The 25,013-nt window shown below is 41.9% G+C and overlaps 1 protein-coding gene across 2 annotated transcripts in view; it reads right to left on the bottom strand.

Moving 5' to 3' along the window:
* The window catches only part of AKR1D1 (aldo-keto reductase family 1, member D1), a 50,534-nt gene that overhangs the window by 7,056 nt on the left and 18,465 nt on the right, over window positions 1-25,013 (bottom strand). Inside the window, exons 5-7 of one of the 2 annotated variants that reach the window (XM_006887152.1) lie at window positions 19,719-19,841; window positions 13,528-13,637; window positions 8,864-9,029 (exon numbers count right to left, since the gene is read on the bottom strand). In XM_006887152.1, coding sequence (XP_006887214.1) covers window positions 8,864-9,029; window positions 13,528-13,637; window positions 19,719-19,841 — 399 coding nt within the window. The remainder of the gene's footprint in view (window positions 1-8,863; window positions 9,030-13,527; window positions 13,638-19,718; window positions 19,842-25,013) is intronic. The other variant, XM_006887153.1, reaches the window with a different exon arrangement.

Below are 25,013 nucleotides of genomic sequence, written 5' to 3'. Positions count from 1 at the left end.
ATGACGTGTTGTGAAAACATATGCTGTACACGTTCTATACTAACCTGCCCTTACATATCTAGGGAGCTCTGGTGGTCTAATGGATAAGGAGCTGTGCTTCCAACCCAAAGGCAAGTGGTTTGACTGTATATAGCAGCTGCTCTGCAGAAAAATGAGAAGCAGTCTCCGCCCATGTTTTACAAGCTGTGATTTACAGCTTCTGAAAACCCACTGGAGGGTCAGCTCTTAGTCTATTCTAACTCAGTGGTACTTGACATAGCATCAACAACAAGCACATAGGAGTATAACTGTTGTGTGCTTTCAAGTTGGAATCAACTCATCAGGTTTTCAGAAGCTTTAAATGACACAAGAGGAAATTGCACATCCTATTGCCACAAAGCAGCTGGTGGATTTGAACCATGTGCCTTAGGGCTGGCAGCACAACTTCTTAGCACTTGGCCACCAGAGCTCTGGAGTAGGGAGCCTGAATTCAGCCTTCTAGCTTTCTGTCATTGTTGTTGTTAGGTGCCATCTCGTCAAATGCGGCCCATAGTGACCCTATGAACAACAGATCTGAATCCTGTCCCATCATCCTGTTTGCTGTCCCTCATACTTCCTGACACACTAGAACCCACTGAGGCAGTCACTGTGTCAATCCACCTGGGGGAGGGTCTTCCTCTGCTTCTTCAGGCCTCTGCCTTTCCAAGCATCACGTCCCTCTCTGAGGAATAGCCCCTCCTAGCAACATGCCCAATGCATGTGAGGCGAAGCCGCATCATCTTTGCCTCCAAAAGGCACTCTGGCTACATTCTCTCCAAGACATTCCTGTTTGTTCTTTTGGTCGTCCATGGTATGTTCAGTGCTCCTCTCCAACACCACAGCTCAAAGGCGTCAATTGTTCTTCTGTCATCTTTATTCACTGTCCAGCTCTTCACTCCTCAATACTCTGGAGAGGTCTGCAACTACAGACTTTCCCAGTGCAAATACATCCCTGATTTTCTGCTGGTACCAAGGGTGTTGACTGTGGATCCAAGTAAGATGAAATTGTTGATAGTTTCAATCTTTTCACCATCAATCATGATATTGCCTATTGGTCCTGTTATAAGAATTTTTGTTTTCTTGATACTGAGATGCAATCCATATTGAAGGCTGTATTCTTTGATCTTCTGCAACAAGTGCCTCAAGTCCTCCTCACTTTCAACAAGCAAGGTTGTGTCACCTGCACAACACTAGTTACTGATGAGTCTTCCTCAGATGTTGATGCCACATTCTTCTTCATAGAGTCCAACTTCTCAAAAAATTTGTTCAGCATACAGATCGAATAGGTATAAAGAGAGAATACAACCCTGATGCAATCCCTTCTTAATTTTAAACCATGTAGTGTTCCTTTGCTCTGTTTACACAATAGCCTCTTGATTCAAATATAGGTTTCACATGGACACAATTAAGTGCTCTGGGATTCCCATTTTTCTCAATGTTAGCCATAGCTTGTTATGATCCACACAGTCAAATGCCTTTGCGTAGTCAATAAAGCATAAATAGATATTCTTCTGGTATTCTCTACTTTGAGGAAGCACTGGTGGCCTAGTGGTAAGAAGCTGAGCTGCAATCCCGAAGGCACATAGTTCAAGTCCACGAGCTGCTCTGCAGGAGAAAGATGGACAATCTCCTCTCCTATGATAAACTGCCTCTGAAAATCCCCTGGAGGGCCAGCTATGGGTCGGTTCTGACTCGACGGTACACAATAGCAACAATTCTTTACTTTCAGCTAGGATCCCTCTGACACCAACAGTGATATACCTTGGTGCCATGACCTCTTCTAAATCCTGCTTGAACTTCTGTCAGCTCCCTATCTATGTACTGGTCTAGCTGTTTCTGAATGATCTTCAACAGTATTTTGCTTGTATGTGATATTAATGATATTATTTTACAGTTTACACATTCAGTAATCTATTGGTCACTCCAATGCTACCTCTGACCCTGTCCGTTCATACTAAGGATTCCAGGTGAGTTGGCACAGTGGGTGGTATGCTTGGAAGTCATTCCTACACTAGTATGATGACCACTTAACTGAACACAGAAATGACTGTAAGTGTATAAATACATCCTACCAAACCCAAACTAAATGTATTCTAAATAAGCTTTATCTTAGCTAGATCTCAAAAGTATTCCAAAACACCACTAAGTCCAAGGAAAAATGTGACAGAAGGGAAATCAGGGTGGAAGGGTAAATTATTAACTGATTGCTACTAAATAGCTCACTTTTGACAAATGTTACAACTCTTGATCCCCTAAATGCCCTACAAGGCTCCTCTGAGGTCTGAGAAGGGATTAGAGGGTCCTTACAGTGTATTTTTAAAAGTGTTGTGCTCGTGAGGGGTGTTGGGACATGGGCCTCATTAGCTAACATGCCTCAGGACACTATCACTTTGTTCCATGTATATTTGGTGTCTTCACAATGTCTAAACTCCTTGGAGATAGAAACATCTTATGCCTGTTTTGTCCTAGATACCAGCACATAGGAGATACTAAGCAAGGTGCACAGTAGCCCACCTCACTTATGATGATTGGTGATTTTCATACAGCATGTATAGTATAAATTTATACACATACAGATACATATATGCATCAGCAGTGTGTGTGCACTAATGTGTGTTTTTGTAAATAAAAGCCAAGAAGTCAATTTTTTGGTATAATGAAAATGATCAGGATGCTGTCCCTTCAAGGCGGTAAAACGTGACCACTACAGCCGGGACTAGGGGAGCTCTGGTGGCTTAGTGGTTAGGAATTATGCTGCCAGTGCAGAGGTGTGTGGTTCAAATCCACTAGCTGCTCCATGGGAGAAAGATGGGCAGTCAGCTCGCATGCTATTTACTGCCTCTGAAAAGCTCCTGGACGGTCAGCTATGGGTCAGTTTCAACTCGATGGTACATAACAACACAGCCTGGATAGTGGAAAGTATTTCCATAAAGAGGCTCATAAAGGTGTCAGACCAACGACACTCTGGCCACCAAGAGGCCCCGTGTTCTCCGGTGCTGGGCGGTGGGTCCTCACTCAGTGGTCTGTAAAATGTCTTCAACTCCGGCCAACATGGACAGCCACAGGAAAAGCGGCATCCTTCTTAAGGACATTGATTAATCTAGCCACTGAGGTGGAGTCTAAAACCAAAACCAAACCATAGGTGAAAACTACTGTAACATTCCAGCACTGTGCAAAGCACAAAATAAAGATCTCTAAATAGTGAAGCCACCACTGTCTGGCCCCTTCCAACATAGAACAAGCCAGGACGGAGTCCAACTACCCTCATAGAGTTTCTGAGGCTGCAGAGGGCATCTCAGTATCAGCAGCTTCAGAAACCGTAGCCTAATTGTGTGGGCTTGCCTTTTGGAGATGTCCATTAAAAACTACCCTATCAAAACATGAATGTTTTGTTAGTTATCCTATTTCTGCCTCTGCTTGGGACTCACTCTCTGAAACGGACATGTTTCCTCTGGAAGAACTGATGGTTTTCCATCCTGGTGTCTCCTTAAATCTCGAGTAAATGTCCTGAATCTTCATTCACGGGCTGAGGGATTCTTCCCCTGCGGACTCACCAACAGGACTTGGGTTTTCTGGTGACTGGAACAGTAGGCCCCTGGACAATTGTGAGCAGACGAGTGAGGTGTCCAGCTTTTACTGCAATAGGATCGTGTAGCTGATGGTGGACATTTTGTTTGCTATATGTTTTTTCTTTTTTTTAAAATTTTATTTCATTATTTTTGTGAGTGTCTACCATCAAATCAGATCTGACTGGTACAGGAGGAGATTGTTCCTCCTTCTCCAGCAGATCATTTGGTGGATTCGAACTGCGCACCTCTGGGATTGCAGTGCAGCTTCTTGCCACTAGGCCACCAGAGCTCGCCTATATGTTTTTTTCTAATATTACACTGATTTATTTACAAAGTTTGAATACATTGTTTTCCACCAAAGATCCTATTTCCTTCACCTCACCCACCCATCAAATTGTGCAACGCTATTATTATATCAGTAATATGTTTGTTTGTTTGTTTTAACTATGCAACCTGCAAACAACAAATGCTGGCGAGGTTGTGGAGAAACTGCAACTGTTATTCACTGTTGGTGGGAGTATAAAATGGTGCAACCACTAACCACTATAGAAGGCTGTATGGCGCTTTCTCAAAAAGTTGCAAATAAAAATACCATTTGACCCAGCTATTTCACTACTTGGAATATACCCCAAAGAAACCATAACTGCCACCCAAGCAGATATATGCACACCCATGTTTACTGCTGCTTTGTTCACAATAGCAAAGAGTTGGAAACAACCTAAGTGCCCATCAACAAACAAATGGCTAGAGAAGCTGTGGTATATTCACACAAAGGAATAATATGCTGCATTGAAAAACAAGGAACTCATGAAATATTATGCAAAATGGATGACCCTGGAGGACATCATGCTGAGTGAACTATCTCAGTCACAAAAGGACAAACACTGCATAGTGCCACTGTTGTAAAATGGGACTGACATAGGGGTTAGGGGAAGACTGAGAAAGATGGGATAAATTATGCATACTGCATTGAAACAGATGAGGGAGAGGAATGTTTAAAAGGTATATATGATTAAGTGTTATTGTCATGACAAGAGTCCAGAAAAAAGGCTGCATAGAGGAGTGAACTTGGGGGGAGGGATTGCATAAAAAAGAATTTTTCTTTTACTTTTCAAAGAGAAGAATGAACTGGAGGGGAGGGGTGGGCAGGGAGAAAAGCACAACAATAAATTAATGGAAAACCAAAATCTCTGCAAATTTTCATTAAAATAAATAATAATAATAATAATAATAACCCTATGCAACCCACCTTGTGGTAGTATTACATCTGAATGACATTATTCCAGTGAGGTGCCCTGTGTGACAAATACCTGTGTTAACTGCAGAGAAGAGCTCGTCCTAAGCAGTAAGTACGACTGGAGGAACAGCAGTGTAGACAAGAGGGGCTGGTGATCAAGACTGGACAGTTCACATGGAGAAGAGTGGGGAGGGGTTAGAACCATGGTCCACGTGCAAACGTAGAGATTCCTCTGGAAGATCATATGTGTGAGGAGGGACAGAGGAGGGAAGGGTGTGCCTAAGACTTTTCGCCTCAATAATTGGAAGGAGAGTGTTGACATCTCTGAGATGGTAAATGCCAACAGGAGTGGGCATTTGCGAGAACATCAGGTTCTCAGTTGCGGGGATGCTAAGTCCGTGACCCGCCATCCGCCTGCCAGTTTTCCACACTGTGGTGCCTTACTTGTTGCTGTGATGCTGGAAGCAGTGTCCCCAGAATTTCAAATACCAGTAGGGTCACCCATGGTGGGCAGGTTTTGGCAGAGCTTCAGACTGAAAGAGACCAGGAAGAAAGACCTAGAAATCTGCTTCTGAAAATTAGTGAATGAAATCTGATGCTCACAGAACGTTGGCTAACACACTTTGGATGCTGGAGAGTGAGATGCTTGTTAGAGTGATGGGTCAGTGATATTGAGAGAAGCCAGGAGCAAGACAGATTGATACAATGGCTACAACGGCACCACAATCATACCAATGATCGTAAAGATGGTGGCCACCAAGGCCTCCTAGAGAAGGTGGTGTTTGATTGTTGTTGTTATTGTATGTCGTTGAGTCAAAGCTGATTCATAGCTGACCCTCCAAGAGGGTTTTCAGAGGCAATACTCACACAGGAGGAGATGGCCCATCCTTCTCCTGTAGAGCAGCTGGTGGAGTCAAACTGTGTGCCTTTGGGATTGCAGTGCAGATTCTTATCACTAGGCCACCAGAACTCTCTGACTTTTGATTAGTGACCTGAAAGTGCTGAGGGAAGCACCATTTGAATCTGTCACACATTCGGGATCTTCCCATTCCACAGTGCACGGAGCTGCCTTAAGTTGGATCCTTCTTGTTGGTAACTAACAACCACAACAAAGCTTGGTGGCTTATAAGGCAGCCAAGCAGAGAAGACAGGAACAGCAGGACAGAAAGTCAGATGAGAGCACTGGGTTGGTATTACATTTAGGAGCCATCAGAATATAGATAGGAAGATAAAGACTTGCTTTTTATTTTCTATGCAAAGGCATTCAGCTGTGTGGAGCACAATAAATTATGAATAACATTCTAAAGCATAGGAATTCCATAGCACTTAATTCTCATGCAGAACCTGAACATAGACCAAGAAGTAATGTTTGCACAAAACAGGATATTGACTGGCTTAAAAAGAGGAAAGGTGTGCATTACAGTTGTATCTTTCATTACACTTATTTAATCTGTGGGTTTAGCAAATCATTTAAGAAGCTGAATGATATGAGGAAGGATGTGGTCTTAGGATGGAGGAAGACTTATTAAAAACCCTGTGATATATGGATGACACCATTTTTCTTGCTAAAATCTGAGAAATCTCAAAGCATTTATAGATAAACATGAAAAAGTCTTCAATATGGATTACACTTTAACATAAAGAGAACAAAAACCCCACTACTGGCCCAATGAGCGACATCATGATAAGTGGAGAAAAGATTGAAGCTATCAAGGAGTTCGTTTCACTTGGATCCACAACCAGGGAAGCAGCAGTCCAGAGAAAATGGTATATTGAGCAAACGTGCTGCAAAAGACCTCTTTATAGCGTTGCAAAGTAAAGATACCACTTTTAGGAATTACGTTCCCAAACCAAGTCATAGTATTTTCAATCATCTCATAAGTATGTGAAGGCCAGACAATGAATAAGGAACAATTGGGAAAACCAATGCCTTTGAATAATAAGGTTGTCCAAGAAGGTTGACTATCAAAGAATGTTGACTGCCAAAGAATGTTGACAGCTAAAGAATGAACACTCTTGGGGAGAAAGTGGTCCCAAGGGTGAAGCTCTTGGAGCACCCCAATGTTGATGGTCAGGGAGGCAAGGAGACCACCAGAGGGACAAGCACTGAGAACTGATGACTGTATTAGGCAACGTGGGGTCACACACTAGAGACCTGGGCAAGGGCTTTTCTTCTGGAGTGGCCAGAGCGAGAGCTTGGGTGAAAGAGTTTATGAGATAATGCTGGAAGTGAACTGAGGCAGTGCAGACAGACTGTCTTCTTTAGGGGCTGGCTGTAAGAGGAAGGAAAAGAGGGCAGAGCTGGAGAAGGAGGGGGAGCCTAGACTGGACTTAATTCTAGGATTGGAGGCTGCAGCATCTTGTATGTTGATCGAGTGGTCCAGCAGAAAGGACACTGGTTCCCAGCACAGAGAGGATTGGACAGACCAGCATCCTGCCCAGCTAGATGGGACAGGCAGCTATGGGGTTTGACCAGGAGGTTGGCAGGGCCTGGATCCAGAGAAACAGGCCATGCCTCGCCGCATGCACCCAGGTCAGGGAGCAGATGGTCAGGGAGGGTGTGGGGAAGTTCTTTTCTGCAGGCTCCTACCTTTCCTGAGTGACGTAGAATCAAGATGATCAGCTGAACTTAGAAATTCCATATGACCCAGCTACTCCAATTGCTTGGAATCTACCTCAAGAAAACGAGAACTGAGGCTCAAACGGAGACTTGTACACAAATATTCATAGCAGCATTATTCACCATTGCACGAGCATAGAGACAGCCCAGATGTCCAACCACAAACGAATGGATAGAGAAGTTGTGGTACGCTCACACGATGGAATACTATGCAGCACACAGGAGCAATGATTTTGTAAATTACTCCCTAACTAGGGAGGGACTGGAGAGTATTATGCTGATCGAACTCAGTCCCACAAGGACAAATACTGTATAAAACCATTATTGTAGAATGAGTATGAGAATCAAAGGTGGGGAGGAGAGTAGGGTGGGATGATAATCAGAGGTTGCACAATTCGAGGGGGGCTGTGAAGGAAATGGGAAGGATCTTTTGAGAAAAACAATGTATTCAAACTTTGTCATCAAGTCAGTATGCTGTTGTTGTTGTTGTTGTTATGTACTGCTGAGTTGCCTGAGATTCATAGCAACCCTATGTACAACAGTCCTAAACTCTGCCCCATCCTGTGCCAATCTCACCATCTCCAACACACCTGCCCCATTATTACCCCAGTCACTGAATCAATCCATCTCATCGAGGGTCTTCCAAAAAAGGTGATATGCTGAGAGAGAGGATGGAACTGGGAGGTAGTCAAGGATAGAGAAAACAGGAAATTATAAGATGTAATGTCTAAGAGAATCGGAAAGAGAACGAAAGTGCCTGACGCCAGAGTGCTGGGTGGTGGGGAGAGTTCACCTCTGCTTATCACGGTCCTCAGGAGGGAAAGGTGGCCAGGAGCACCCATGAACCCTAAATGAATCTCTTCAGTTATTCCCAAATATGTTTCCCACTTTGATCAGAGCCATTGAGTTGGACAGTTAACTGCTGTGAATTTTGAGTTTGACCTCTTCTGCAAAAAGGAGCCCTGGGGCCACAGTGCCTAAGTGTTGAGATGTTAATGGAAAGATTGGTGGTTCAAGGGAAAAAGATGTACAGTCTTGGAAGCCTTATGGTGCAGTTCTGCTCTGTCCTGCAGGGCTACTGGGAGTCAGAATCAACTCGTGGTGTGTGTGTGTGTGTGTGTGTGTATGCATGCGCACACATATCTGCTAAGCCAATGGAGGACAAATAGGTAGTGAACAGGTAAGGAAACAGACATAATAAAGAAGCTGGCTAATGTACAAGCAGCAAAGTGAGCCCAGAAGCACTGGGAACTGCCTCAAGTCAGTCCAAATTAAATCTGGATCTGGGCAGCTTGACGGGATGCTGGTCTGAAAGACAAAGGTGTGTTTCTTATTTAGCCTGGTAACAAATTCTCTAAGTTAAACCAGAAGCAAAAACTCCATATGCTTCCTTCACCTTTCCAGAAGTAATTTTCTTACCTGGAAGTTTTCCTTGATCCTCTCAGGGCTAAAACTTTTAGGAATGACGACCACTCCTCGCTGGATGTTGAAACGCAAGGCCACCTGGGCTGCAGTCTTATTGTACTTCCTCCCCAGTGAGTTCAAATATGCATCCTTTAACAGAGGTGGAGAAGATACATTCACCCTTAAAGCAAAAAATATCAAAACATGTCAGCAAAAGGCAGCACTTGCCCTGAGATAAAGCTCAGAAATTGGGAAGGGGTCAGATAAAGGGGTGAGTGGAAATAAGAATCACAATGTGGGCATTGTCGTCAATATTAGAAACCAAAGTGCATATGGATGATTGAACAATAAAACATTTGTTTTTGTAAAGTTTTGCTCAAATCACAATTGTTGTTGCTGTGTACCATCCAGTCGGAACTGACCCATACCTGACCCTCTGGTGGGTTTTCAGAAGTAGTTAATTACATGAGAGGAGACTGCCTGTCCTTCTCCTGCAGAGCAGGTGGTGGCCTTGAACCGCATGCCTTTGGGATTGCAGTGCAGCTCCTTGCCACTAGGCCACCAGAGCTCCCAAATAAAAAGAGAAGAAAAACTAAATAAAAAGTTAAAACAAGCATCGTGTTTAGGTGAGGAGAACCCATGACTATTCAGTGTTATGCCTTCCCTCTTCCTGTCTCCCCTTTACCTTGGCACTTGCCAGGACATTCTCAGTCACTGTACCCACCTCTCTGTGCGCAGACTATTCCTTGAGAATGGGACTGTCCTTGGGGTTGGGGAGAGACTGAGTAAGATGGGTTCAATAATGTATACTGCACTGAAACAGAGGAGGGAGAGAACTGTTTAAAAGAGATATGTAACTGGGTATTTCTGTCATCACAGGAGTCTAGAGCGAGGGCTGCATGGTGGAGGGGACCTGGGGGAGGGTTTGTAAAACAATGAAAGAATCTTTTCTTTTACTTTTCCATAATTTTTGGACTCATGTACTTGTTAGTCAAATTTGTGTCTTCTAGGTTGCAACACCCCCATGATACATCTTGAAGGATATGTACATGTACAGCCAAGCACAATCAATAAGAGTGCATCTGAATTCCAAAATCAATCTCCATAATAGTCTATGTGTTTCCTACTGCCAAAGGGGCCCTTTAGAGTAGTGAGAGAAGATCTTCACCCTGAAACCCACAGCGTCCCTTTTCAGCAGGAAGTAGCTAAGAGAATACGCCATCCCCTTTTCCTTATGACTCAGGGTGAAGTCTCTCTCAGGGAGGAGTGATAGGGAATGGCAAAGGACACACTGACAAAGAAGATTAATCAGAACTGGCTTTGACAAGCACTGTGGCATTTGGACAAGAACAAACTGGGAGGAGGGTAGAGAGAATAGTGCAACAATGAATGAGTGGAAGCCCAAAATCTCTGTAAATGTTTATGAAAATTAATAAAATATAATTATAGAAAAAAAAAGAGAAAGGTTTTATCTGTTGTTCACAGGGGCACTATGAGTTGCAGTCAACTCAGCTGTACCTAATAGCAACACCAACTTAGTTGTTGGCCAGTCAAGACAAGTAAATCTGTAGAGTGGCCTCTTTACCAGATGCCAGTGGTATTTAGCTGAGTGTTAGAGAGAGGGCTGGGCTGGACGTGGGTACATGGGGAGAGGCGGGAACAAACAATTGAAAGACAGAGCAAAACTCTTGAAATTAGCTTAGAGGAGATAAATTTCTGCTGAAGCCTCTAGAAAACATCAGTGTACAGGTGCTCCCGCTGACATGAGGGGCTGTTGTTATTGTTAGGTGCCATCGAGTTGACTATGACACACAGAAACTCTATGAAAACCTTGTCCTGTCCTGCACCATCCTCATAATCTCCGATACACTTAAGCCCACTGTTCCAGCCACTGTGCCAATCCATCCTGTTAGGGGTCGTCTTCTCTTTGCCTCCACCTTTCCCAACATGATGTCTTTTTCCAAGGACTGGCCCTTCCTGTCAACATGCCCAAAGATGAAGGTTCTCCATCAACAATCTGATTGTGCATCCTGCAAGACTGACGACCGTTCCAGAAATATGCCCATGGAAATATTTCCCACACAATATTTGTACACACACTTACTGAGACATAGACACATTTCAGAATGGAGGCACTCCTATCAGATGTGAGAATGAGGGAACCAAAGTGTGTTCCTAGGATGCAGAAGGCGAGGAGACAAAGTGTCGATTCGTGGGAAGAATGTGTCAAGAAGTGGACAGTTTGCCAAAGAGTGTTCGCAACTGTAATCGTGCATGACCACAGGAGCTGGCACCATTCCCTCCCTCCCTGCCAAGTGGCCAACCTTAACATTCCAAAGGCATCCAGCCTGAAGCAGATCTTATCTATCATCAATCATTAACCTTATTAGGGGTTCAGCTGTGACTACCCAAAATATTTGTCTACCTGACTGCATTATGTAAACATACTGTGTGATCCTAACCTCCAAGATGTCAATGTGGCAGGCGTAGAGGTATTATATAATTCTGTAATCATCTCCCATGATGCAACCCGAGATGTGGTCAGCTAGTCACGGAGATTGAGGGGATGCCTAACCTTTACTCTAGTCATAGCTGTGGCCTCATGGAAGAGGTGTTTCCTTGGAGTGTGCCCTTTGTCACCTTTTGTGTTACAAGCAATAAAAGGAAAAGGAAGTGAGCAGAGACGAGAAGAAGCTCAGTGCCACCAAAAAAGAAGAGTTAGGCGTAGAGCGTGCCATTTGGGTCCAGGGTCCTGTGCTGGGAAACTCCTGGAAATGGGACACACAGAGGAAGTTGTCCCCTCGAGTCGGAACGCTGTATTTGGACTTCTAGGCTCCTCATTTGTGAAAGCAGATCTGAGAGGTGAACAATGAATAAGGATGAGTAAGGAGAATCAATGCCTTTATGTTGTGGTATTGGTGAAGAATTCTGAATATCCCATGGACTATTGAAAGAACAGATATGCCTTGGAAAGGTGCAGCCAGAATGCTCCTTAGAGGCAGGGACGGTGAAGCTTCATCCCACATACTATGGGCATCTTGTTAGGAAAGGCTATTCCTTGGAAAGGGACATGATGCTTGGAAAGGTTGAGAGTTGGGAAAAGAGAGGAAGACCCTCAATCAGATGAATTGACACAGGGACTGTGACACTGGGGTCAAGTATGCCAGAGTTGCCACGTGGGTGAGTTTGACTACCAAATATTTATTCTTTGACAAGTTGTTGTCAGGTGTCATTGAGTCAAGCATGACTAACCATGACCCTATGAAAAGAAATGTGCAGCCTGTCCTATCACTGTGACATCTCTGTTAGAGCAGCCCAAGAGAATCCCCTTTGTCCCTTCTTTTGTTCTCTGTTTATAAATCCCTCTGCCAAATAAGAATTGATGTCATTGAATTGTGGACTTGATAAAGAATATGGAATATACCACAGACAGTCAAAAAACGCAAACAAATTTGTCTTGGATGAAATTCAGCTGGAATTTCCTTAGAAGGAAATACAGTGAGTCTCAATCTGACACACTTTAGATAAGCTATTAGGAGGGGCCAGGGTCTGAAGAAGGACATAATGCTTGGAAAAATGGAGCATCAGCTAAGGAGAAGACACTCAACAAGACAGCTTGGCATGAGGGCTGCAGCATAGACATAAGCAGAAAAGAAATTGTGAGGATGGTGTGAGATCAGGCAGGGCTCCATTCTGTTGTCATTAGAGGCCCTGTGAGCCAAGCTGACTCAAAGGCACCTAACACCACTGCCCCTTGAAGGTGGAAGATGAACCTCGGGAAGATTTCAATATAGAATGTTTGTAAATCTGCTGTTAGGGACCTCTCCAAAGTACTAAAGAGCAATGGTGTCACTTTGGAGACTAAGGTGGGCCTGATGCAGGCCATGGTCTTTGCAATCACTTGCTATGTGTCAGAGAGCTGGACAATGACTAGGGAGGATAGAAGGAGAATTGACGCCTTTGAGCTGTGGTGCTGGAGAAGAGTGTTGAGGGTACCATGGACTGCTAAAAACGAACAGGTTCATCCTGGAGAGGGTTAATCCAGGTTGCTCCTTGAAGACAAGGATTCTGAAGCTTCGTCTAACATACTTTGGACAGGTTGCAAGGAGGGACCGGTCCTTGGAGAGGGACGTCATGCTTGAGAGGGTGGAGGGACAGCTCAGGTGGGGAAGCCCCTTGGTGAAGTGGATTGATTCAATGACTGGGGTAATCAGAGTGGGAGTGTCAGAGACAGTGAGATTGGCACAGGACAGAGCAGGGTTTAGGGCTGCTATACATAGGGTCTCTATGAGTCACAAACAACTCGACAGCACATAACAACAACAACAACAACAGCAACAACAACAACAACTGTCACTCAGTGCTTTCCAGCCTGGGCTTATTACTCCTTAAGGCAACTCTCTTTCCCTCCAAACACAGTACATGATTTCTTTCTTCAGTGAGCATCTCCCATGTTTTCCCCGGCACTGCTAGGCAACTTTATACCGAGTGTGACAGAATCTCATAACATCTGAGTGTTAGGAGCTCTTATTCAATCTGTTAAACAGAGAATGATTTAGAGAATCTAAGTGACTTTTTCTAGATCCCACAGCCAAATAGTCATTCTAATCAGAAAGACAGAACAGCTTCATTATCTGTGCTAAAGGAAATCCTTCCTGAAGAGACACAGCGTTACTTACCAGGATGGGTTCCTGGCAGTTCCCAGGGGGCTGTAGGCAGTGATGATGATGTCATGTTGCTGGCAAAATTTCAAGAGTTTTGGCTGGGTGAAGTATGGGTGGCATTCAACCTATGTGATTCCATTGGACAGCAAAGCATAAAATAAAATCTTTAGATGAATGTGATTTTACACAGCCTTTAAGAAAAGTCTTCAATGAAACCATCATGGATAACAAAGAAAATTGTCAATATTTTTCCCCAACAAGAGAGTATACATTGTTAGTATGCTGGTCAGATTAATTAGAACAAAGTTGGTGAGGATGTCATCTGTGGGTTTATTCCCAAACAGTTAGGGAACAAATTTAATTTTGTATTAACAAGCACTGTTTAACACGCAGTGTTTGAAAGTGGATAAATCCAATTATCTATAGTAAACATTCCAGCAAATATAATTTTCTCAAGCAAACACACATCACTGTGAGTTTCTGAGTACAGTCCTTCTAAGTTGAAATCTCATCCCCTGTCCGTCAGTGTGTCACTGTACTGTGCTGTGTGTGGGTTACTATGACACTGGATGCTGCATCACCAGTATGTTAAACACCAACAGGGTCACCCGTAATGCACACTTTCCAGTGAAGCTCCTGGACTAAGATGGGCAAGAAAGGTCAGCATCTTCTTCCAAAAACCAGCTGTTGAAAACCCTAAGCATCACAATAGGCTATTGTCCACCAGATCCAAACATGTGCATGATCACAAGGATGCTGTGAGACGGGGCAATGTTCCGTTTGTGTACACCCCGGTGTATATTGTTATTGTTGTTATGTGCCGTTGAGTCGCTTGCGACTCATAGTGACCCTGTGTACAACAGCCCTAAACTCCGCTCTGTCCTGTGCCAATCGCACCGTCTCTGACACACCCATCCCGATTATCCCAGTCACTGAATCAAATCAATCCACCTCATAGAGGGCCTTCCCCTCCTGCGCTGTCCCTCCACCCTCCCAAGCATGATGTCCTTCTCCAAGGACTAGTCTCTCCTCACAACATGCCCAAAGTATGATAGACGGAGCCTCAGAATCCTTGCCTCCAAGGAGCCACCCGGTTTAACCCTTGTGTATACACAGGGTCTTTCTCTGGGATTCCCATCACATCTGGGCATTTTCTCCTGATGCCATCTCATTCGGTTCTTAGATTCTCTTCGTCTTCTTTCTTTCTTCCTTCTGATTGACCTCTGTCTCCCCAAATCCCACCATCCTTGCCTTTCAGGAGCACCCCAGGCGCACTTCGTCCGGTACAGATTGCTGGCTCTTTTGGCAGTGTACGGGATACTCAATACTCTTCACCAACACCACAATCCAAAGACATCAGTCCTTCTTAGGTCGTCATTATTCATTGTTCAACTTTCACGTGCATGCCAAATGACTGAAGATACCGTGGCTTGGATTAGGAACACCTTACGGTGTAAAGTGGCATCTTTTCTGTTTAGGACTATGAAAGGCCTTTGCCAGCAGATACAGCCAATGCAATGTGTCTTCTGAGTTCTTAACGCTGCTTCTGTGGGTACTGAGTGTGGATCCGAGTAAAATGAAACAACCTGAAATCCTTGACAACTTCAACTTTTTCTCCATTTATCATGATGTGCGTGGCAACATTGCCTTTTAAAGGATACTATTTCAGCTGTTGTCATGACATGGCTTATACGTTGTCCTTTCTGTTTGAGATTGGACTGTGCTGTCCTGCGTTGGCAAAGACAGCTCAACAACCAGCATGATCCTAATATTTGAGTATTCACTCAGTCCCAGAGCATGTTAAACCCTCATGCTGTTTTATGAAGTAGACAAAGAATGCTATCAATATCTGTGTTTAACAGAGCAGATAACAATGCTTTTTTGTGATTAAAGATAAATCCCCTTAGTAGACTTAAAACCTCCAAACAGTAAACAATATTCACTTGTAATTTCACACTCTAGAGATAACTATTACTAAAATTTTACTATATTTCTTTCCAGGCTTTTTTCTATGTGCATGTTAAGAAAATAGAATCACGTCATATTGTATATTACATTTTATATTTTGGCTTCCCTCCTTTAATAACATAGTCATTTTTTTCCCTAAAAAATGATTTAAGATCTTTTGTTAGGTTTGATTATTTAATAATTTTATATCTTAATTATTCATATTTATGTTGTTAACACTTTTTGCCTTTATAAATAATACTGCGACAAGCACAAGGAAACCTGGTGGCATCCTGTGTTAAAAGTTGGCCTATTAACCAAAAGATCAGCATTTCAAAACCACCAGCCACTCCACAGGGGAAACATGAGGCAGTCTGCTCCCATTAAAGCTTATGACCTCAAATACCTGAGGGATGGGCATCATGTGTCTGATTCAATGGAGCAGCAGTAAGTGTGGTCCTGGTGACAAATGAGCAGACAGGAAGACCTAGTTCCAGTTTGGAGGCACATCTCAGAAATGACTCAACAAATGGTTTGTTTGTTGTTGCTTTTAACAAATTGAATGTTGATGGCAACCTTGCATTAAGCAAACTTATCAGCACCATTTTTCCAATTGTTGTTGTGTACTGTAGAGTCATGGAGAGCAGGGTACTGTAGAGAACCAACCCATAGCTGACCCTCTGGCTGGTTTTCAGAGGCAGTTAATCTTATGGGAGGAGACTGCCCATCGTTCTCCCACAGAGCAGCTGGTGGTCTTGAACTGCTGCCTTTGGGATTGCAGTGTAGCTTCTTTCCACTAGGCCACGGGAGCTCCCTATGCCTCTGTGTTACATTTTTGGTGATTCTCATACTATTTCCTTCTTTTCCATCATGGCACCACACACCTAATAGGCTAGAGTGAGCGTCATGATCACTTTCTATGCACCAAGAAACCAAGAGAATGAGCAGTGCAGGACCAACTCTGCGATATCTCTGAGGCACGCCAGCGCAAGTCTTTCTGCTCCTTGTGACTTCATCTCAATAGGAAAGATTCTAGAAGCAGATGACTTTGTACATTTTTTTAAATTTTGTACATTTTTAAGGATCTTGACAAACGGCTTTCCAGGAAGGCTGAGCTAATTTGCACATTCAGCATTTCATCACTTGCTCACGTGGAGTATTAAGCAAACCAAAGTGCAGGCTTTGCTAACTTCATGCACAACACAGTGTTGCACTTATATTTAGATTTTTCTAGTGACTAGGTTGTGTGCCGTGGCTTCAGAAGCACCCCACAGCTGACTCTGGTGGCTTTTCAGAGGCAGTTAATTGCATAGGAATAGACTGACCCTCCTTCTCCTAATGAGAGCTGGTGGATTTGAACTGCATGCCTTTGGGATTGCAGCACAGTTTCTTACCATGGGGCTACCAGAGTTCTCTCACAATTACTAATGAGCTTGAATGTTGGGGTTTTTTTTTTCATTTCTCACATTTTAAGTTGTCTTCTGTGAATTTATGTTTATTTCTGTTGCTTATTTTTCTATTGTGCCTTAATATTTTTTCATTTATTTTTATTAGCTTTTTAAGTCATGTAATTCATTACATATTTAAGATAATTCCATATCTGTTTTCTTTTGTGTGTTTTTGATATTTTCAGAGTTTAACATTTTCATACTATTAAATCTCCATTTTAATTTTTTCATGGCTTCCTTTCTATCTTTCTCTCATTACGTTCTAGTTAATTTTGACTCACAGCTGACCCTCCACTGGGTTTTTAGAGGCCATCAGTCGGTCACATGGGAATAGACTTTCTTCCTTGGAGTCATGGCTGCATTAGAACCGTCAGAGAAGAGTCTTGGGTTAGCAGCACTACTCAGTATAGTCTGTGCTGCCAGAGCTTTCTGTCTACAGTTCCAGATAACTAAAATTCTCAGCTAATAATCATAAGAATGACTTTTTCTTGTATTTTAAAAAACCCTGATTAAAGAATTATTATAGGATATGATACCAAGCAAAGTTCTGTATTTGTTTCTGAATAACTAGCTATTCCCCTACCCTGTCGTTTTTGAGTACTGTTGAAAAGGAATTGACCCACAGCTGGTCCTCCAGAGGATTTTCAGAGGCAGTTAATCTTGAGGGAGGGGATTGCCCATCCTTCTACCATGGAGGAGGGGGTGGCCTCGAGCTGCATGCCTTCAGGATTGCAGTGCAGTTTCTTGACACTAGGCCACCAGAGCTCCCCTCTACTTACTGAGAAAATTTACTCCTTTACCATTAGTGTTTACAGCTGAGTTTTCTTTAAGATTCTAATTATACTTGAGCCTACTTCTCAGATGTCTGCTTTTCTCTATTTACTTGCACGCTGGTTTTTGCAGGAAACGTCCATTATTTTAAATATACTCTAATACATCTAGCAAGTCTAGTTCTCCTTGGTCTGCACGTTTCTGTTGAATCACATCAGGTGTAAGTATTATTCTTCAAAATACATGCATGTAGGCACTCATAATATGAATTTAGAAATAGAAATATGCCTACCTTTGTGAGGCAACATTAACAGTATGATTTTAGAAATCTAAGTCATTGGAAAAGTTTTTGGAACATTTCTGAACGCAGACATAGAAATTTAGAAGTATGTGAAGAATGTGGTCAATAACCTCTAAGTTGACTGACCCCGTACACTGTGATCAAAGGAAAAACATAGTTAACCTCTGTAAGCTCACCTGGGCATCCCACTCTATAAATGGCCTTCTTACCTCTAACCTTAAAGAAAGAATGGCTAATCTCTAGTTTTTGAGGTCATATTTGTTCTTTTAATTTGAAGCTGCATTAAAGCATTCACATATAAACCCTGCATTTCTGGTCACTCCCTGAGGGAAGGAAGGGGTGACAACTCCCTCCAGGATCTGACTTCCTTAAAAAACCCAGACTCCATCAAAGTCTGTACCTCGTGCCCTAGTTGGGAGGGACTGTGTTCTAGCTGTGTTCTTTGCAAGGCTATTACTGAGGATGAAGGTTTGAAAGCCAAGATTTGGACTCTAGCCACTGAACTAACACTGTAATTGTTCATTCTGATTCTCAGGTTTGAAATGAACATTGTGAGGTCTTCCTCGCATGCTGTGCTATGACTTCCTTGCAATAGACCACATGAGTTTCTGCCATGTCAAATTTGAGTGTTTATTAGTTCCACAGTCTTTTAACTTTCACCAAATAACTAGATGGGATCATGCAAATGAGATACTTGTGGCCCACCAAGAAGATTGGACAGTTAGCCAATAATGCAAATACTGTTCATGGCATCCTTGTGGTGGTGAGATCTCACAAATAAAGTGTATGAAACCCTAAGAAGAGTATTAATTTTGTCGACCTGCTAGGTTTAAAATGAACCATTGTAGAGGTGGATGGAGGGCTGGACTAAGAAGGAAAAAAAAGATGAGAGCACAGTGTGTCCTTTTGATCCAGAGTTCTTGTGCTGAGAACCTCCTAGAACCAAGGGACACAGAGAGAGCATTACGAAACCAGCAATGATGCTAGACAATGAGAGGTAGTAACAGAGAAAAAGGGGCAGAGAAGTAGCAGTGGCCAAGGCAGCATAACCAGAGAGCAGCAGGAAGGAGGATGGTGGGCATCCCAACCCACTGAGCAAGAGAACTGAGTGGGAGGTTTGCTACCAGAATGGAGTATCTCTGGATAATTACTGCAAGAACTAAAGAGTTTTCTAACACTTACCAGAGCAAAGAGGAGGCACAGCTAAGAAGCAGCTGTCCCGACAAAAAAACCCATATCTTGAGTAGTTTCTGATCCTGCATTGTAACCTGTTATTCTAAAAAACCCATAGCCATGAGTATGGTCTGTGAGTTCTGTGTGGCCAATGCAATTAGTTAGCAAACGCAGTAAGAGTGTTGTGGGAGAGATAGCTGGTGTCAGAAAGGATGGAAAGATTGGAGGATGGAGGCATGCCTGACTGCTGCACCCTAGGAACCAACCTTGGACTAGCGACCTTGATCCTCTCTTTCCTTGAAGTTATTGACCTCACCATGCCACTTTTAATTTCCAGGATCAAAGTCCTATAAGATGCTCTTCATTAGTGTTCTTCTTAAAAAATATTTTTATTGTTTCTGCCTGGATTTGAGCTTTCAAACATTTTCCTAAGAGAAGTCAAATGACTTGCCTAGGGGCTCGTGTCTGAACAAAGTGGAAGTGCCACAAGACCTCCTGACTTCCACCTCACGGTTCTTCCTATTAAGTAATCATTAGACTACCCACCCCCCACAAGGAGGTGGTACCTGGTTGATGACAGGCTTGTATTTCAGCCCTGGTTTGTTGAGGATGAGCTCCAGCTGTCTTCGGTTGAAGTTGGACACGCCAAGGGATTTCACCAAGCCAGCATCTTTGCAAGCTTCCAGAGCCTGTGTGTACATATGAACAAGTCAAGAAGTCAACAAGCCTCAAAAGATGCAAGAGTGAAGACTTTGGGGAAGGGTATCTGTGAATTATTTAGGGAGGAAAGTTCCTGAATATGTTAATAGGTATTTGGGGGAGTTTGGTGAGTTGAGAGGGAGGCAGGAATTCTGGGATTAAATGAATTTTGAAAATCTCATACATTGTATTGTATCCTTATGTTTTCACAACATAGGGCAGCATATTAAACATTATCCTACTCTTAAAATATGTTGAGGCTTTCCTTACAGCATATTCACTTGATCAATATTTGTAAATGTTGTGCTTTATTTAAAAAAATTCCATTTTCTTATTTGTGTCTACAATTCTCTAGATAGGTAGAAGACAGAGGAAGTAGAGGGAGATAGATAGATAGATAGATAGATAGATAGATAGATAGATAGATAGATAGATAGACAGACACATAGCAACATGCATAGAGATAAGACTTATTTTAAGAACTGCAGAGCAAAAATTTCAGTTTCAAACCTAGTGTACCTGACTCAAGCCATTGTATTTTCAAATTCTTACTAAAAATGTGAAAGTTGTTCAAGAAGTAAAGACCAGTGAATGACTTTGACTTGTGGTGTTGGCAGAGTACCGAATACCCCATGGACTGTCAAAAGAACAAATCTGTCTTGGAAGAGTCCAACCAACATTCTCCTTAGGAGCAGGGTCAGTGAAACTTCATCTCACATACTTTGGGCATGTTGTCAGGAGGCACCAGTCCTTGGGAAAAGCCATCAGGTTGGGAAAGTAGAGGGCCAGTGAAAGAAAAGATGACCCTCCACAAGACAGACTGACACAGTGACTTCAGCAAAAGACTTAGCCTGGGAGAAATTGTAAGGACGATGCATGATAGGACATTTGGATCTGTTATTCGTAGGGTGACTAAAAGTTGTAGCAACAACACACAAAGTATAACTAACTTCTTGGTTTCTCCAAAACTGAAAAGAATTATGTCCGAAATCTTTCACTATAATGGTGCCTTTATTAATGTTTTCCTGTAACTCTAACAATTTTTCTTTTATATATTTTGAAGATATTCTATTTGTATATACGTTTAAGGTTACTCTATCTCCTTGGTTAATTAAATATATTACCAGTCTTCACAGCTCTGTCTTAGAAGAATAGAAACCAGGGTGCCTCTTAGAGGCAAGGATAGTGAGACTTTATCTCACATATTTTAGGCATGTTACAGGATGGGCCATTCTCTGGTGAAGGACACCATGCTTGGAAATTTAGAAGACCAGTGAAGGAGAAGAAGACTCTCAACAAAATAGATTGACACAGTGACTTCCCCAGTGGGAGTAAGGACAAGGGAGATGGTGAAGAATGAACAGGATCTGGCAATTTTGATTTGTTGTGTACAGGGTCACAAGGACTTGGTTGACTCAATGGCAGGTAATAACTTTATAATCTAACAATATTCTTGATTTCTACATCTATACTATCTGTTATTAATATAACTATAGCAACTTTTTCTGGTATTACATATTTTCCTTTTCCATCTTTTAAATGCAAATTTTACGTGTCCTTATTCTTAGGTATCCTTTATTGTGATGATTATTTTTTTCATGGAGGGGTACAATAATATGCAACTTGTCCTTGTCACTCCCTGACACCCCTTCCAAACCCCATATCTTCTCTAGGAGTGGTACCCCAGTGGGATCTGTGTAGAGGCAAGAGTGGTGAATGGGATTTGACTAGAGGTATCCCTCCCTCTCTGTGACCTGACCCAAAAACCTCCTCCTCAAGGACTTTTTGTTGTCTTTCAGAACGATCAGCATTGCCAATGCCAGTATTTTTATTAGTGTTAACCTGGTTTGTCTTTGTCTCCAAGAAACACTCTAGCTGCACTTTCTCTAAGACATATATATCTGTTTGTCCTTTTGGCAGTCCACGAGTTATTTGTTTTTCCAACGCCACAACTCAAACTTCAAACAAACTCTTGTTTGAAGCAGTTGGATTCTGGAAGGTAGGTTGTGTCAAGTGTGGGCTGTTTGGTCTTTTTTATTTAATTAACAATTGGGTGTGAACAAATTGGTCTTTCTTTTTAAAAAAATTAATTAACAATCAAGTGTGAGCTGTTTAGTTGGGTTTGATTTAATAATTAATAATCAGTTATTGGCTAAAAGCCTTTTATTTAAACTAATTAGGAGCCAGGTGACAAGGCCTTTATGATTAAAAGTTGGTTGGGTTGGTGTGAAGACTGATTTGATATTAGAAGTACTGTCAGTTTGTTGTGTTCAGGGGGGAGAACATTATTCTAATTAGTACAGCACTTGTCTGTCCATTTACTGTATTGAGATAACTTGTGGGTTGCTGTGATACTGAAAGCTATGCCACTAATGTGTCAAATGCAACAATAGTTATCCATGGTATACAAGTTTTAGTACAGCTCTCAGGCTAATACTGACTAGGAAGCAGGATTTGCCATCCACTTTTTAAACAACAGGCCTCTGAAAACCCTATGATTAGCAGAGGAACACGAATGGTTATGTATTAGTGATAGAGCCCAAATTGGAAATCAGTTGAAATGAGGACAAATAATGGCAAACATCCTTTAATAATTGGAACATGGAATGTACATAGCTTGAATGTTGAAAAACTAGAAATTGTGAAAAATGAAATGGAATACTGGGCATTAGTGAGATGAAATGGACTAGCTTTGGCCACTTTGAATCAGATAATCACATAATATACTATTCTGAGAATGAGAAATAGAAGGAGAATGGTGTTGCATTCATAGTAAAAAAAGTCAATTTTAAGTTCTTTCCTGAAATATTATGTTGTGAGTATCTATGCCAGGATGTTTGGAGGACAGTTGTCTGGCCAGTGGATTGGAAGAGGTCCATATTTGATCCCAATCCAAAAAAGGGTGATCTAATAGAATGAGGAAGCTGTTGAGCAATATCACTATCACATGCAAGCAAAATACTGCTGAAGATCACTCAAAAACAGCTATAGTAGTACATAGTTCAGGAACTGCCAGAAGTTCATGCAGCATTTAGAAGAGGCCATTGCACAAGGGACATCATTACTGATGTCAGATGGATCTTGGCTGAAAGAATAGCAGAAGAATGTCTATTTATGCTTTATTGGCTATGCAAAGGCATTTGACTGTGTGAATCATAAGTTATGGCTAATATTAAGAAGAATGGAAATTCCAGAGCACTTAATTGTGCTCATATGAAACCTATACCTAGACCAAGAGGCTGTTGAGAACACTGAATAGATTAAAATGAAGGAAAGTGTGTGTCAGGGTTGTATTCTCTCTCCATACCTATTCAATCTGTATGCTGGGAAAATTATTCAAGAAGTTGGACTCTATGAAGTGGCCTGTGGCATCAGAATTGGAGGGAGACTCATCAATAACCTGTGATATACAGACAAAAAAACCTTGCTTGCTGAAAGTGAGGAGGATTTGAAGCATTTTGCTGCAGAAGATCAAAGAATACAGCCTTCAATATGGATTGCATCTCAATGTCAGGAAAACAAAGATTCTTACAACTGGACCAATAGGCAACATCATAATAGATGGACAAATTGTCAACAACTTTGTCTTACTTGGATCCACAATCAACACCTTTGGTACCAGCAGTCAGAAAATCTCCAACCTTACTATTTGTTTTCTATTTTTCCCATCTACTCTTCCCCCTTTTTCTTCTTTTCCTGGCTTCTTATAGATTTATTTTTATTTTTCCATTTTGCCTCTTTCATTGCTGTGCTAGGTAAAACCAGCCTCTCTTTATCTTTGATATTCTGAATTTTCACTCTAATATGTCTGTTTATTGGCTTACTTTTATATTTTCTTCTTATCTGTATCTGCTGGGTATTTTTTTTTCTCCCAAAACTACTTCTCCTCCTACTTTCCTGTCCTAGTGAGAATCCTTTTGTGTTGTAACTGAAATGTTTCATTTTCTCTTTTATGCCACTTACTACTTCTTTCATTAAAGTTTTCTTCCTCATATTTCCTTCTTCCTATCTGGAGATTTTTTCTTTCTGATCTTCCAATTTTATAAAATTTCTCCTTTTTACCTTTCATACTATTTATTATCACTAGCATATATATTCTCTTAAAAAACCCTCCAACTCATTGCTATCAAGTTGGAACTGACCCATAGCTGACCCTCCATCCAGCAGGTTTTCAGAGGCTATAAATCCCATGGAAGAAGGCTGCTCATCTTTCTCCCTCAGAGCAGCTGGTTCAAGCCTCCAGAGAGTTGCCACCATTGGGTCAGCAGCATGACTCCCTGTGGACTACTCAACCGGAGCTTCTTGTTGTTGTTGTTGTTGTTAGGTGCCATAGAGTTGAGTACAACCCATAGCAACCCTATGAACAATGGATCTGAGCCCCGTCCTATCCCTATCCTTCGCCATCCGCACACACACCAGAGCTTACTACTGTTATTCTAATTTTAGTTTCTTAAACAGTTTTTATTTTATTACATTTTTGATGCTTTTATTTTTTTTAATTTTTATTTTATTTATTTGTGTGTGTGCCATCAAATTGGATCTGACTGATACAGTAGGAGATTGTCCCTCCTTCTCCAGCAGAGCATCTGGTGGATTTGAACCATATACCTCTAGGATTGCAGTGCAGCTTCTTGCCACTAGGCCACCAGAATTCCCTTCTTGATGCTTTTAATATATTAACTGGCTAATTTGGAAATTCTTGGTCCTCATCCCTCAAACAACTACATAGGTCAAATCAACAAGTGTGACTTCCAGGGGGAAACATACAACCACAACCTCAGAAGCAAACAGTTAAAAATGCTTCTTCTTTAATACCTCAGAGTGTTCTTACTGTTTTTCTTCATTTTCCTACTCTTGTCATCTTGGGAGAAAAGCCAGCAATTCAACTAGTTAGTGTCTAAAAAACAGAAGCAGAATTGCTTTCCAGCTTTTCATGTTAAAAAAACAGTTGTTTCTTTCTAAAAATTCCATATAAAGAAACTTTTAAAAATCTGTGAATTAATCACATTTCTAAGTTTTGCAATTATTGACGTAACTTCTTTCCTCCTTTCCAGCCTATCTTCCCTCTTTTCTGTGGGTTCTTCTCTTCCAATTAAAATCAGAGTTGGAGTTTTGAACATCTGTACTTTTTGTTAGAAAAGCCTGTTCTGGCTGTTCATTTC

The sequence above is a fragment of the Elephantulus edwardii genome, unplaced genomic scaffold (assembly GCF_000299155.1).
Source record: "Elephantulus edwardii isolate Elephantulus edwardi_28Jun2011 unplaced genomic scaffold, EleEdw1.0 scaffold00055, whole genome shotgun sequence".
Taxonomy (NCBI): domain Eukaryota; kingdom Metazoa; phylum Chordata; class Mammalia; order Macroscelidea; family Macroscelididae; genus Elephantulus; species Elephantulus edwardii.
The sequence above is the reverse complement of the archived record's forward strand: the minus strand, read 5'-3'. Positions and strand labels throughout refer to the sequence as shown.